Source organism: Cupressus sempervirens, chromosome 5 (assembly GCF_028749045.1).
Source record: "Cupressus sempervirens isolate cs-2001-9-10 chromosome 5, ASM2874904v1, whole genome shotgun sequence".
In the NCBI taxonomy this organism is placed as follows: Eukaryota; Viridiplantae; Streptophyta; class Pinopsida; order Cupressales; family Cupressaceae; genus Cupressus; species Cupressus sempervirens.
The window spans coordinates 238,318,078-238,334,683 of NC_143122.1; the positions used below are offsets into that span (position 1 = coordinate 238,318,078).

The window sequence follows — 16,606 nt, forward strand, 5'->3', positions numbered from 1 at the left end:
GTAGAATTCAAAGTGCTAACCATATGAACTATGACATGCTAACTGCTAGGTAAGGAACATGACAAGATGATAGCTTTAGATTTGTCATCTTGAGTCATAGTGAGTGAAGTTGCTTAATATAATAATGTGTTCAGATCATTTATATGATTTAACATCATAGTCCCTTCCTTCATTTTGAGGTTGTAGAGCCTTTTCATAATAAAGATTTTATTTGTAGTAGATGTTGTCTCACACATATTTTGAAGCATAGCCCGCACATCCTTTGTTGTCTTTTCATTCGATACATTGAAGAAAACATTTTCAGATAATGAAGGAAATATTGTTACCATCTCCTTTTCATCAATCTTTTCCCAATCTTCATTTGATATTATAGTCAGCTTCTTGGTTCTTCCCCCAATTGCAAGTGAGAGGCCTTGCTTAACCAACAATGAATGTATGTGAACTTTCCTCAAATTGAAATTATGTCCTGAGAATTTATGCACTCTCAAATCTTATAGGATTATGGAGTTTTAACCATAGCAACTATGCCAAGCTCTGATACCAATTGTGAAGTATGCTGAAAGTGTCAAGTGAAAAGAAACAGAACCACACGATAAAAAGAGAACACAAACACAGGAATTTATCGTAGTTCACCACAAATTGTGGCTACGTCCACACTACAAGCGAAATCTCTTATTAATGTTAAATTCTGATGTTACATCAGAACTGTAGCTTCATCTCTTTGAATACAATATGTTTAATAAGCCTCCAATAAGATATATGTATAGACACTTGAAAGAATTGAAGAGTCAAAACAATTAGAAGAAAAGAATAAAAATAATAGAAAATAAAATGAATGGTTGTTGGACTTCACAGATACACCCAACAGTGCGGTGAACAATAAAATTGAAACAGATTTCTAAGGATTTGAAAAGATTTTGTAATAACTCTTCGAACCTGTCAATGTTCCATGTAGAATATTCTCGCCCACTTTTTAGATAGTAAGAAAAATATTATTATCTTATATTGTCTTTAGTCTCCTCTATAACTGTTCAGCAGTTAATATATATATTGAGTGTTTGCATTTTGTTAAGCACTTTTTCAAGAGTCCGGCTCTTTAGAATTGTAAAGAGCAATTAGATTGTATTCGTGTTAGTATGAAAGAGCAGAGGCCAGTTACTTTAAAGTCTGATTTAGTTTAATGAATATAAATATTCGTGTACTGAATATCAAAATCAAGCAGAATCATGTTCAATTCAATAACTTTGAATTTTGTTAATAATTATTCACTTAAAAGAGATTACAGTTCCTAGATTATGTGAAGGATTTCCCTTTTTCATAAATCCATTTTATCTCAACACTCGGGTAGAATCTATAAAACAGGATTAAAAAGAACTGCCTGCATATGTTCAACCATTGCAGTAGGAGATGTGAATTCATCACTGTGGAGGTAGAATAGTTGGATAATTTTGACCATATTCCAAAATATCTGCTTGCATTCACGAGGGATCTCACTTGGTTGCAATAATTTTCTGAGTATATTTTGTGTGCTTTCACTTACAGTGAGTCTAATCCACTCAGTAGCATCCTCAATAGATGTTGCGGGATATTCTTTCACGAACAATGATAAAGAGTTGAGCTTTCCTTGCTTCATCTCCCTCTGAAATAAATGAACAATTTAGTCCTCCATTGAAATTTGTTATATGAATAATTTAGCTCATTATTATTCATTAAGTAATACAAAGCCTGATTTTGTTGATGGAAATGTTCAATACCTTGTAGCTCTGACTGTCATTCAAAAGGCGCCCACAAGTATTCAGGAGTTGCATAAGCCTCTTATACTCGTGATGGTGGATCATTTGCTCGGAAAGCTTAGGGCCAATAAAAAATAGTGATGTAAAAATAATTGGTTCCAAGGCAATTGATGTTCTCCCATTTTCCATGTATTCTTCCAGAGATGGTATACATCCAGTTTTGGTCCATTCAGCCTCCTTCATCATTGAGATTGCCAGTTCGTACCACTACAAAAATTAAGCACAAAAAAGTTCTCATATATTGTTACCCTAGTGATCTGTTGTTTGCAAAGCTTCTCCAAGTAAATTTTGTTGGCATCAATAGAATATAAATAAAATGCACACATAATTTATGTTCAAGGGAGATATACCCACAATTTCTCTTAACTGAGTGGTAATGTCCCAGCCCTGGAAAATCCATATATCTTGAGCAATATCATTCACAGTGTTATAAATAGAAGAGAATAATTTTTTCACATTAGCTGAACAATTGCATAAAACTATTGGGTCCCATCTGCATAACATTTGAAACAAAGAAAGTTAGCAACACTTTCCTATGTTTATATATATAGTAAGGAATCTAAAACCCATATAAGAATAGAGCTTTTTAACAGTCCAATACTGTTAGAAGATAAATTAATTATCTAGTAGACAAAATTGATCAAGAATTATCTAGAATTGCACAAACCATTTCTACGAGCTTCTATTTTACTGTTTCACCTATCCTTCATAATTGCTACACCTTACTGTGGTCTAAAGTAAAGAGTTATTTATTATGTGCTCTTCTAAAAATTAATGAAATGGGCCTGTGCTCTTTGAGCCCAGTTTGGGTCTCCAATAAATACCTACTGTTTCTTTGTGATGGTTTTTGTAATGAGAACTGATTTTAAGATGGTTTGGATCATTGAAATCATTTATAATAGAATTACCTCTTAACCGCTTCAACAAAGGATCGAATATCTTCAATGGAACCCTCCACATCATAAAAGTCATCCATTAGTGTAGTGAGAACAGCATTTTTAGTCCACACAATCCGAGTAGTAGACATTTCAGGGCTAAAAAGTGTTGAGGCGGCAGAGAAATAGCAGGCTACAAGCTTCTGTCTAGCAAATTGTAGGTCACCAAGTTTAGAGTCTACACTCCATCTGTTAATATTGACAACCACCATAAATTCTTATCAAATTCGCAGTTTAACAATGGTGGTATTATTATTCTTGTAATTTAAAAAAAAACACCCACTTTTCCAACTTCTTCAAATCCTCTTGTTGAGCTGCTTGGCAGATATTGAAGTCTTGTTTGGCTAAAGATAAAATTAAATCCTTTCCTGTAAATGGAATCCTGCAATACAATTCAAAGGTCATCTACAAGCCTATAGATTTTAAACTTTAGGTAAAAGTGAAGGGTTATAAAGATATGGGGATCCAGTCAAAAGGTACCTAGAAGAGGTCTCTCCAATCCAAATATCATCAAAAGCAAATGCTTTCATGTATCGCAGATGTTCTATTCTCTCCAAACCAGCTATCCAAGGGACATCCAGTGCATGCTTAACCTATAAAGAACACAATGACCCACAATACTAATGTCATAAATAAATTTAAACACTTGTGCTTTGCCTCTACCTTTAAACATCACACATTAAGGAGAAAATTAAGTAAAAAAAGACGACAATTTTAATTATTTAACACTTTTAGTGTTAGAATGAAGCTTAGTGTGTGGTGTTTAAGCCGTTGGATGCTTTGCAATCTAATGAATAAATTGATTACCTCTGCTTCAACATCTTTGAGAGCTCCACTTTGATCGCCCATCTTGATATTTTCAAGATAATTTTGGGAGAACGATTTTGCTTCTTCAAGAATTCTTTCGCCTGGGAACATCATCTGAGATGCCTTGTATAAATTCAGCAATGCTATAGTAGCTTGGCCACTATTTTCTAGAAATGGTAGGAAGTCACTATCCCTTAGGTAACTGAAAAAGACATCTACACGATTTTTGCTTATATCAAATTAATAGGAAATGAAAATGGAATAAAAGACCTAAAAAAAAATTCAAATTAACTCTTGCACATAATCAATCTTTGACTTAGAAACTACATGCCCAAAATTTCACATTTTTCAAAAGACCTGGAGACACGTCATATCCATTCCATCGCAAGATTCTGAAACTAATAGAATTGGTCATTATGTCTGATGCTGATGGCATTCCTTCAACCATTTCATTCTCTATCCAAAATCTGCCCAAGAAGAATATTTATTTCAAACAATATGGAAATCAATTCATAAAATATAGTACAATTAGTCAGAAAAATATCTCCCAATTACCTATAGACATCATCTAGAACCTCTTTTATCTCAAGTTTGAAATATCTTGCTATACCCAAGCTCTCCAAATGATTTACCATTGAGAGGCCAAGAATCAAATTGATAGGATAAGCACCATGCACTGCACCAACAAACAAATGTCTCTTACATTTACATGATCATTATAAAAATATCATCAAACTATGTAATAGAATATTTAAAGACCAACCAGTATCATAAGCAGAAAGAGATGAATATCTTCTCTTAACTTCCAAGAACAACATATTTATCCTTGTAATATTATCATCTATGCACATCGAACCAAATGATTTGTTCTCTCTATTCTCTTTCTCAGCCTGCCATATAATGAGATGAGTGGTTATCAGATTTACTATAAACACGATGATTAAGGTAAACAAAAATGTAAAGAGTACATTAGGTAATATAGTTAAATGCTTGTTTGGTTGCAAGCATAGGAATGGAGAATAATAGGAAATGACTATTCCAATAACAACTATTTTTTTGAATGGGTATAAGCTCATTTTAGAGGCAAAAGAGAAATATGTATTCCTATTCCCTATTCCGATTGATGAACCAAACAAAACATAGAAAACATACTCCAAATTTTCTATTCCTATTCCAACAACCAAACAGACCTTAGTAAGTACATTGGAAAAATCTTCAACACTCATAGATTTCACTTTCTGATGTGTTCTTGTATTGAACTTCTTTCTTCCATTGAAGTTGAAATTAGAGGCCCCTAAATTAAAGATATTATTACAAATCAGTTCAAAAAAACTCAATAACATAATTGATTATGAAATAAATATATGAATGAGTATAACATTGTAGATTGTGTACTAATCATACCCTTCCAAACTGTAAATAAATTGGACTATGAGTAGAGAAAACACAAATGCTTAAACACAAAATTTTTGTAGTATTCAACTATGTTCTTCATAAGCCTCTAAAAGCTGACTAAGGTTGCAACATTTATAATGACTATAGACAAAAATATAAATTAAGACAAGTAGGAATGCTTTAGAATTTATCTAAATAAGACATTGGCGTGATATAACCTGCAGATCTTATCAAGACATGGTATTTTGTATCTCTGGACCGCCCTTGAAGATTTGAAGATGGCAGCTTAGGAATTGCATAGTTGGCAGTAGTGGAGATGGTAGAAAAACTAAGTGCTGCCATGGAAAATGAATTCGTAATCGTGACCACAAAGCAATTAAATCTATACAAATCAGTTGTTTTACCTTAACCCTTGTTCTCTGCTTCTTATAGAGAGGAAGGAAAGAAACAGACAAAATGGTATCATGGCTTGCTTATTCAATACAAATAATGCAGTCTTCTCAGTGTAATAATGAGGAAATGAATTGGCAATGATGACAAAAGTATACAAATTTGAATTGTTTTTTTAATTGACTAACTTCTGACTTAAAAGTTGTTAGTACCAAAAATTGAACAAAATGAACTCTTTATGCAGGCGAGGGTTGACCAAATATTCCTTTGCTTAGAAATGCTTTTCCTTCGTCTATTTGAACCAAATTCGACACGCGCTAAAAGCGCAGCCTTCCCTTCCACTCCCTCGCTGTCTCCCAACCTGTAGTTGGGGACCACCAACCTTGATCCCAATGATGTTTGATAGATCAGATGAAGGAGAATCAGGCTTTTTCATACTACTTTTGTTCTAGAAGGAATTTTCAGTTTCTTCTGAATGGGTGCTTTATTTGCGCTTATGCAATAATAATAGTCAATGTTTGTGTAAGATCATGCGATGCTATTCAAATATTGTGTTTAATGCAAGTAGACTGTTTTTTTGAATAATTCATTTTTCGTACCTACTTTGTGCGATGATATTCCCGAGGAATCACATCTGTGATCTGTGCAAGACAATATTTTCCAGGCTTTGGAAAAACCTCGCTAATATTTGACAATATTAGAAGTAGCGTCTGCATATTGAATTGCTTTATAAAATTGAAATGATTCTATTTGAATTCCATATAATGTATGTTTTGGCGGTATACGTAAAATCTGTGTGTCAATATGAAAAAGATTTATTATAATTTTGATTTCTGAGAATCCTGGATACGAAATCAAAGGGCTCCTGTGCATAAAAACATTTGTGACCAAACATAGATGTTAATGACTGCCAAATTGATGCAAATGTCAAGATTTGTGGATGCTTTGTCAAATGTTTGAGATGCTCTGGGCCCCCTCAGTCTGGTGGGTAGGCTTCTACAGGTATAGATACCCATAGCTTTTGTCATATCTGATCATTCCAAACCTTACAAACGTGCGTACGCTATTCATTGATTGTCCTCTCAGCTACCACTTTGTCACAACCTATTTTCCCATCCTCAAATTAATCGTTATCCTTATTGCCATGTACTCCTTATATAATTATTGCATGAAACTAATTCCGAAATGGAGGATCAAGGTTCCATGGGGGCGCTGGCTACGATGCAACTTATTTGCACCATGTCCTTAACAATATCCGTTAGTCCCTTTCCATCTGTCTTGCACTGTCAGTCTCCTATCGTACCTCAACAGCTATTCATTTGATTTGACAATGTTATGGGAAAATGTAAAGCAAATGTCTTTTACCTTCTTTAATTATCTTTATAAGTTTTTATGTGTGAAGTATGAAATTTAAAGAATATTTTTATAATATAATTGTAATATAATTTATTAATATATTAAATATCTCAAATTCGTATAAATAATTTTATATTATTAAAATTTCTAATATTATTCTTATTCTTAAATCTTATTTGTAATATTTAAATATAAAAAATTATAAATTACTTTTAAAAAAATAAAGAATTCTTAGCTTAATAAAGAAAGATAATACATTAATCTTATTTTATTTTATATTAAAGAATTCTAATTTAAATATATTAGGTCAATAAAAGATCAAATTTGTAAGTTTTATAATTTTACATCAAATTAATTTAATATATTTCATTTTATTTTCTTTAATCAATTCGAAGTTATGACATTTGTAAGTGTAACAAGTTGTAACATTTTACCAACATACTCAATCGGTAGTGTATAGCAGTGACATGGAAGGGATATGGTAGTGTATATCAATTGAAAGTGATATTTTCAAAACATGGAAAGAAAACTATGGTTTGATTTCTAGTCTAAAATGTTAAATATTTAAAGTTATCTATTTTTCTAACCTAAATTTCTTCCTTTCTGTGTGATATTTAAGGGTTATCATTTATTCTCATGAGAGATTCCTATGTGAATCACTATTCATGATACACGGGTTAATGAGTTTGAGTAAAAAATTATAGAATATAGCACTATCACAACTATAACACCAACAAACAACTTAAGTATAATATTCACTTCATCAAAATTATAGATTTTTTCAATTTAGTTTTGGTTGTTTATTTATTAGATACAAATTGTTTTAAAAAGTTTGTTAATTGTGAAAGTTTAGACTCGTCGAGTGATAAGTGCATGCAGATTTCAAGATTTAAAAAGGTTGAAATATTTTCTTTCCATATCAAAACCACTCCATCATCTATCTCAATAGTTGAGTTTCAAAGTGATGCTTTGAGATATTTTTATAATACTTATAGAGATATATTTTCTAAAAATTCAAGAGAATTAATCTCAAAATTTATAAATGATAACTTCAAACAAAAAACATCCTAACTAAATAAAATCTATAATTTTTGATTAATAATAAATATTTCATTTTTAGTTTTATTTTTTCAAAAAGAAATCAAAATAATAATAATAATTTAACATTTAGATATAATAATCATCTATTACATATAGTAGTGAAAGAAAATATGGAAAGAAAATAATAATAGATCATTATTATTATTAAATGTTAAATTATTATGATTATTTTGGTTTCTTTTGAAAAATTAAAACTAAAAATGAAATATTTATTATTGATTAGAAATTATAGATTTTATTTAGTTAAGATTTTTTTGTTTGAAGTTATTGTTTGTAAATTTTGGAATTACTTCTCTTGAATTTTTAGAAAATATATATCTATAAGTGTTCTAAAAATATCTCAAAGCATCAGTTTGAAAATCAACTATTGAGGTAGATGATGGAGTGGTTTTGTCCATTATTTTTTATTTGACTTTGTCAATAAAACTATTATTAAAAAATTTAATTAACTCTATATTTTATTGATTAACTTATTAGAAGTTTTATTTATAAAAATTAGTTAGAAAAATTATTTATTAATGATTTAAAAAAATTAAACTTTATTAAACTTAATAAATCATAGATAATATATCATTAGAATTTATTAATTGTAAATTTTGAGGTCAATTGTAAAGTGATTCTTTTCCTTGAGTATAGTGAGGAAAATATCACTCTTCAATTGATTTACATTACCCTATCCCATCAATGTCACTGATATACACTACTGATTAAGTATGTTGATAAAATGTTACAACTCATTACACTTACAAATGTCATAAGTTCAAACTAATTAAAGAAAATAAAATGGAACATATTAAATTAATTTGATGTAAAATTATAAATCTTAAAAACCTTATCTTTTATTAACCTAATATATTTAGGTTAGAATTATTTAATATAAAATAAGATAAGATTAATATATTATCTTTCTTTATTAAACTAAGAATTTTAAAAAAAAAAAATTATATTTTTTTATGTTTAAATATTACAAATAAGATTTAAAGTTTAATAATAATAAGATTATAAATTTTAATAATATGAACTTATTTATATGAATTTGAGATATTTAATATATTATTAAATTATATTATAAAAACATTATATATAAAAATATTCTTTAAATTAGTTTATTTCAGAGATTTAATATATTATTAAATTATATTACAATTATATTACAATTATATTACGAAAACATTATATAAAAAATATTCTTTAAATTACATACTTCACACATAAAAAATTATGAAAATAACCAAACAAGGTAAAAGATATTTGCTATATATTTTCCCATAACATTGTCAAATCAAATGAATAGCTAGCTACTAAGGTATGATAGGAGACTGATGGTACAAGATAGATGGAAGAGAATTGATAGAAATTGTTAACGACACGGTGCAAATAAGTTGCATCGTAGCCGGTGCCTCCCATGGGAGAGGCTTGGACTCTATTTTTGTGGAGCGGGTGGCTCCATGATACTTTTTTAGAGGGGTTAAAGGATTAATTGGAATCTTTTCCTACAAAAAAGGAGCCCCAAATTATTAGCCCTCTCAATTTGAGCAGGTGAAAAATAGGTGGGGTTGAATTTACCCCACCAGCTTAAGGAGGAATTATGCCATTTGTCAACAATCTACATTTCATTTTCCCACCAAAATGAATTCCCACTAAACAAATTTATGAATAAATTAATTTATTTTTGTTTAAAATTCATGAAACAAAAGCTTCCTTAAATTTACCAGCTATGTTTTTTGAAGTGGATTTACTTATAAATCCATAGGACCACTTCCGTTTTTATATATGCCTAAAAAATCTCAGCAGCACCTACTCTATTTTTAAGGAAGCAAGTGCCCATGGGACCCTAGTCTTAGTCTCTCCACCATCTTTGGGTTATTAAAAAGATGATTAGAAGGATTCAAAAAGGGGCAAATGGTTATGAAATGTTTTTAACAGAGTGGAAGAGCTATTTTCGAAGGGGGACTAACAACCTTTTTGTGGAGACGAAGTTGGTACTAGACGACAAGTAGGGAGGACAAAAGGAGATTATCTACGGTAGGATAAATAACGGGGAGAGGGAATGAGATAGCAAGGAAGATAACACAGCTCAGATTTGAAAACAACAAGTACCAGGTTTCTCATTATAATCAATTTCTAATTTATTTCCATAGCTCAAAATTGATTGTGAAAGGAATCGTGAAACCATGGTGTTATACTCTGTATTAGGTTTTACTTTAGTCAAGAATAAACTTTTTTAAATTTATGTGTGAGGGGTTGGGGGTAAGGAATGACTTGGGTAGTAGATTGAATGACTATCCTAAAATTTTGTGTTTAGTTTTCTTAATTAGATTGAACCAACTCTATTTAAGTGATTTATTTCCATCTTCTATTGAATGGAAGAAAGTGATATTTTGCAAAGAACCATATGTTTTCTTGTTCATTGATAATTCCATTGCTTAACACTCTTCTTCTCTCGCTAGACTGTGAGCTAATGTCCCTTGTCTTTGGTTTTCAAGCGACATGTTCAACTAGTAAGGAATTGCTATACAAGACCTTCCAACCGTATGCATATTTTCATGTATTGTGGAAGTCCACAAATCTTAGTGCATGAGGATTTGGAGATAGTTTAATGATTCAACTTTACCTTGAACAAGATCTTGAATGAGAATCCAAATTTGGATTGTTGTGAGGAGATGTGTCTAGGGATGAAGGTCATCTTAATTACACAACTAGCAAAAGAATTAGGAAAATGTTAGAGAATGCTAGGGCTTTGTTGATGGTAGATAGTTTTCCTTTTTTTTTTTTTTTGATAGCTATGTTGTTGCAAACTCCATATAGAATGTTTAAGGTACAAAAAAATATAGATTTTTATGTGTGAAACATGAAGGAGGAGAATTGAATGAAATCCAAATTTTGAGTATGATTTAAAACCTTTGTATCTTGCTTCAAAATTCAATAGTTGTTACCAAACCTCTAGAATACTATATAAACATTGTACCTATGTATTGAAATTTCAAAAATCTTAGACATATGCATTTAGTAGAAGAAATAAACATGTTGAATTTGGTTCATATTGAAACTTAGTTGATCTAATAGTGTATTTGAGACTACTTTTTACACATGATTATGACCCTTGATAGAGTAATGATGATAGATTAATTTTTGTTCTATGGTAAAGTTATAACGTCTACATTGAAATTCTTCCTTTAGGATTAGTATTGAATTCTTATAAGTTCTCAAAAAGAATCTAGTTATTTGAAATATTTTGATATTAAGAATTGTTCAAAGTAAGTCAGCAACAAATTATTCAGTGTGTTAGTAATTGAGAATGTTTTTTTCATGTAATAGTTACTGGACTGTGCCAATTTCTTCATAGGTAGCATTAGAATATAAATAAGAGATTTTGAACATAGATAAGACTCAACATTGTCCATTTTCAAGTGTCAAATAGATATTAAAAAGAGGTAACTCAAACCTAGCAAATTATATATTGCAATGATTTTAAAATCTTCCTTTGTTGAAAAGTTATTGATAAAAATGTGTTGACTATGTGATGCTTCGATGTTTTGTTAGATTACATGAATGAAGTATGGTATATGATGTCCTTACAAAAATAATTAAGATACTCAAAGAAACATTGGAAATTCAGTTAAACTTTGAACTCATAACTGAACCTCTATAGCAATGATTGGTCATAGATTGTTGCCAATTTGGCTAAATTGCTTCACTATAGGTTGGCTATAATTGTTTGTTGTGATACATATTTTTCTGTACATTGATCAATTCATAAAGATGCTAAGAATAATATGTTGTAGAAATTTTAATAAGATACTACTTCCATGTATCTAATTATGTGATCATTTTATCCTTCATCCTAATTACTATATTGGTTGGACATATGATTTTGATGGTGCTATGCATTAATGTGAAAATTAATAAAGCCTTATTTTGATTATGGGATGGTTTTACATGAAATTGCTGATGATATTACTTTATGACCTACTTACAATGGTTACTTAAATATTTCACATGCATTTATGAAGGTGGTGATGTGAATTGGAAACAAGAATGATTAATTTATTTTGATTATCATAAGATGGATCATGATCTAATTATGTGATTGTGAGTATTGAAGTGATTAAAAATGATTTAGGATATGATATATTTTGACTACACAATTCCATTATTGCTCATAGTTTTGCTTGGTTAGTCTTCCTCAATGTCTAGCTAGGCATCTTCCGTGTCAGGAAAGATTCCAGGGAAGCTTAATGACTTTGTGATAGGGTGGTAAAGGACTCCTACAATATTCTCACCCTTGTGTTCTTAGACAGGTTCTTGGGCTCCTGTCAACATGGTTGACATAATTGGTACATCTTAGAATTCAGGTATTGAATTTATAGTTTCTTTTTAATTTGAGCATATATGTATATTTATCATTTTGTTAAAGTTAATGATAGTTTATCAACTAACATTGACTGGTCAATATTCTAAAGACTTTGAATCTCGTTGAATTTGCTACATTTTAGGGAGATCATTGATGTGGCTTTGGTTTTGCAGTGGCAATCCTTTCATATGGTATCAGAGCTCTTGGTTTCACACTTGGGCCTTGAGTTCAGTATGCTAGACAGACAATTGTAAGTCAACTATCTTAAATTTTTATATATGGGTTGATGACATGGGTTGCATGGTGTGTCTTCTAGTTATGATTATTTTGACATAGAAGAATAAGATGCTCCTTATGCATGTCAAGATTCTAGGTTGACAATTGCTTTCTTTTAAAGATAGTTAAAATATAAAGTTTATGGAATGATTTGGTAATTTGTGTATCTCATATGGTTATAACTATATTTAAATTAAAATTATGTGATGGTATAATATGCATATTGTTGTATTATACTTGAAGTTTTTATTTATTTGCACGCATGATGCAAGAAGGGTGTCAATTTCTAATAATTAATGAGATAGTCAAATGATGGTTGACTTTTGTACTAGGTTATGATTGCCTATGAATTCAATATTAGGCTTTTGATAGCAATGAAAATGTTTTTTATTATGTAAATGACATTTAATGCACGTGTGGTGCAAGCATTTTATTTTATGCTAGATTTATGAGGTTCATTGAGTAACCTAATATGATAAGTACGAAGAAGATGGATTTCATTTGCAAAAGTATGAAATTTAAAGAATATTTTTTTATATAATTTTTTTATAATATAATTGTAATTTAATTTAATAATATATCAAATATCTTAAATTCATTTATATAATTTTATGTTATTAAAATTTCTCATATTATTATTATACTTAAATGCTATTTGTAATATTTAAACATAAAAAATTATAAATTAAAAAAAAAAAAAAGAATTCTCAGTTTAATAAAGAAAGATAATATATTAATCTTATTTTATATTAAAGAATTCTAATTTAAATATGTTAGGTTAATAAAAGATCATATTTTTAAGTTTTATAATTTTACATCAAATTAATTTAATATGTTTCATTTTGTTTTCTTTAATCAATTTGAAGTTATGAAATTTGTAAGTGTAACGAGTTGTAACATTTTACCAACATATCAAATTGGTAGTGTATATCAGTGACATGGAGGGGATAGGGTAGTGTATATCAATTGGAAAGTGATATTATCAAAACATGGAAAGAAAACTATGGTTTGATTTCTAGTCTAAAATGTTAAATATTTAAAGTTGATATATTTTTCTAACCTAAATTTCTTCCTTTTTTGTGATATCTAAGGGTTATTATTTATTCTCATGAGAGATTCCTATGTGAATCACTATTCATGATACACGGGTCAATGAGTTTGAGTCAAAAATTATAGAGAATAGCACTCTCGAAACTATTAAAACCAATAAACAACTTAAGTACAATATTCACTTCATCAAAATTATAGATTTTGTTTAATTAGTTTTGGTTTTTTATTTATTATATACAAATTCTTTAAAAAAATCTGTTAATTGTGAAAGTTTAGAGTTGTCGAATGGTAAGTGCATGCAAATTTCCAAATTTAAAAAGGTTGAAATATTTTCTTTCCATATCAAAATCACTTCATCATCTATCTCAATAGTTGAGTTTCAAAGTGATGCTTTGAGATATTTTTAGAATACTTATAGAGATATATTTTCTAAAAATTCAAGAGAATTAATCTAAAAATTTACAAATGATAACTTCAAACAAAAAATATCCTAACTAAATAAAATCTATACTTTCTAATCAATAATAAACATTCCATTTTTAGTTTTAATTTTTCAAAAAGAAATCAAAATAATCATAATAATTTAAAATTTAGTAATAATAATCATCTATTACATATAGTAGTGAAAGAAAATATGGAAAGAAAATAATAATAGATGATAATTATTATTAAATGTTAAATTATTATGATTATTTTGGTATCTTTTTGAAACATTAAAACTAGAAATGAAATATTTATTATTGATTAGAAATTATAGATTTTATTTAATTTAGGATGTTTTTTGTTTGAAGTTATCATTTGTAAATTTTGAGATTAATTCTCTTGAATTTTTATAGAAAATATATCTTTATAAGTGCTCTAAAAATATCTCAAAGCATCACTTTGAAAATCAACTATTGAGATACACGATGGAGTGGTTTTGTCCATTATTTTTTATTTGACTTTGTCAATAAAACTATTATTTATGAATTTAATTAACTCTATATTTTATGTATTAACTTATTAGAAGTTTTATTTATAAAAAATTAGTTAGAAAAATTATTTATTAATAATTTTATAAAATAAACTTTATTAAACTTAATAAATCATAAATAATATATCATTAGAATTTATTAATTGTAAATTTTGAGGTCAATTGTAAAGTAATTATTTTCTTGGAGTATTAATAAAATATTGTGAGAAAAATATCACTCTTCAATTGATTTACATTACCCTATCCCATCCATGTCATTGATATACACTATCGATTAAGTATCTTAGTAAAATGTTACAATTCATTACACTTACAAATATCATAACTTTGAACTGATTAAACAAAATGAAATTGAACATATTAAATTAAGTTGATGTAAAATTATAAAAGTTAAAAACCTTATCTTTTATTAACCTAATATATTTAGGTTAGAATTCTTTAATATAAAATAAGATAATATTAATATATTATCTTTCTTTATTAAACTTAAAATTTAAAAAATAAAATAAAAAATTATAATTTTTTATGTTTAAATATTACAAATAAGATTTAAAGTTTAATAATAATAATATTAGAAATTTTAATAATATAAACTTATTTATATGAATTTGAGATATTTAATATATTATTAAACTATATTACAATTATATTATAAAAACATTATATAAAAAAATATTCTTTAAATTACATACTTCACACATAAAAAATTAAAAAAACAAACAATCAAGGTAAAGGACATTTGCTTTTCATTTTCCCATAACATTGCCAAATCAAATGAATAGCTTGCTACTGACGTATGACAGGAGACTGATGGTACATGATAGATGGAAGGGAACTGACTAAAATTGTTAACAACATGGTGCAAATAAGTTGCATCATAGCAGGTGCCTCCCATGGGAGGGGCTTGGGCTCTATTTTTGTGGAGCAGGTGGCTCCATGATACTTTTTTAGAGGGTCTAAAGGATTAATTGGAATCTTTTCCTATAAATAGGAGCCCCAAATTTTTAGCCCTCTCAACTTGAGTAGTTGAAACGGGGGTGGGGTTGAATTTACCCCACCAGCTTAAGGAGAAATTATGCCATTTGTCAACAATCTACATTTCATTTTCCCACCAAACAAATTTATGAATAAATTTAATTTTTTTTGTTTAAAATTCATGAAACAAAAGCTTCCTTAAATTTACCAACTATATATTTTTGAAGTGGATTTACTTATAAATCCATAGGACCGCTTCACTTTTAATATATCCCTAAGAAAAGCTTATCAAGACTTTCTCTATTTTTACGAAAGCGGGTGCCCATGGAACCCCAGCCTTAGTCTCTCCACCATCTTTGGGTTATTAAAAGATGATTAGCAAGATTCAAAAAGGAGGAAATGGTTATGAAATGTTTTTAACAGAGTGGGAGAGCTATTTTCGAAGGGGGACTAACAAAATTTTTGTGGAGACGAAGTTGGTAATAGACGACAAGAAGGGAAGACAAAAGGAGACCATCTGTGGCAAGATAAATAATGGGGAGAGGGAACAGGCTAGCAGGGAAGATCACACAGCTAATATTTTAAAATAGTGAGTACCAGGTTCCTCATTATAATCAATCTCTAATTTATTTATGTAGGTCAAAATTGATTGTGAAAGGAATCGCAAAACCACGGTGTTATACTATGTATTTGGTTTTACTTTAGTCAAGAATATATATTTTTAAATCTATGTGTAAGGGGCTGGGGTTAACGAATGACTTGGGTAGCAGATTGAATGACTATCCTAAAATTTTGTGGTTAGTTTTCTTGATTAGATTGAACTAACTCTATTTAAGTGATTTATTTCCATCTTTTATTGAATGGGAGCAAGTGGTATTTTGCAAAGAATCGTATGTTTCCTTGTTCATTGATAATTCCATTTCTTAACACTATTCTTCTCTCTCTAGACTATGAGCTAATGTCCCTTGTCTTTGGTTTTGAAGCCAAATGTTCAACCAAAAAGGAATTGCTATACAAGACCTTCCAGCCGTATGCAGATTTTCATGTATTGTTGAAGTCTACAAATCTTAGTACATGTAGATTTGGAGAGAGTTTAATGATTCAACTTTATGTTGAACAAGAACTTGAATGAGAATCTAGATTTGGATTGTTGTGAGGAGATGTCTCTAGGGCTGAAGTTCATCTTAATTGGACAACTAGC

The 16,606-nt window shown here is 29.0% G+C and overlaps 1 protein-coding gene across 1 annotated transcript; it reads right to left on the reverse strand.

Annotated features, from left to right (window-relative positions):
- Nucleotides 1-1,239: 1,239 nt before the first annotated feature.
- On the reverse strand, nucleotides 1,240-5,350 carry LOC149555402 (ent-kaurene synthase CPS/KS, chloroplastic-like). Its single transcript, XM_089829439.1, has 12 exons — nucleotides 5,149-5,350; nucleotides 4,726-4,829; nucleotides 4,299-4,425; nucleotides 4,091-4,211; nucleotides 3,893-4,002; nucleotides 3,536-3,750; nucleotides 3,209-3,321; nucleotides 3,012-3,110; nucleotides 2,702-2,917; nucleotides 2,148-2,286; nucleotides 1,755-2,000; nucleotides 1,240-1,639 (listed from the first exon to the last, which is right to left on the reverse strand). Exons 1-12 carry the CDS (start codon nucleotides 5,270-5,272, stop codon nucleotides 1,352-1,354), a joined length of 1,902 nt encoding a protein of 633 aa, XP_089685565.1. The 5' UTR covers nucleotides 5,273-5,350; the 3' UTR covers nucleotides 1,240-1,351.
- Between the last annotated feature and the right edge of the window lie 11,256 nt (nucleotides 5,351-16,606).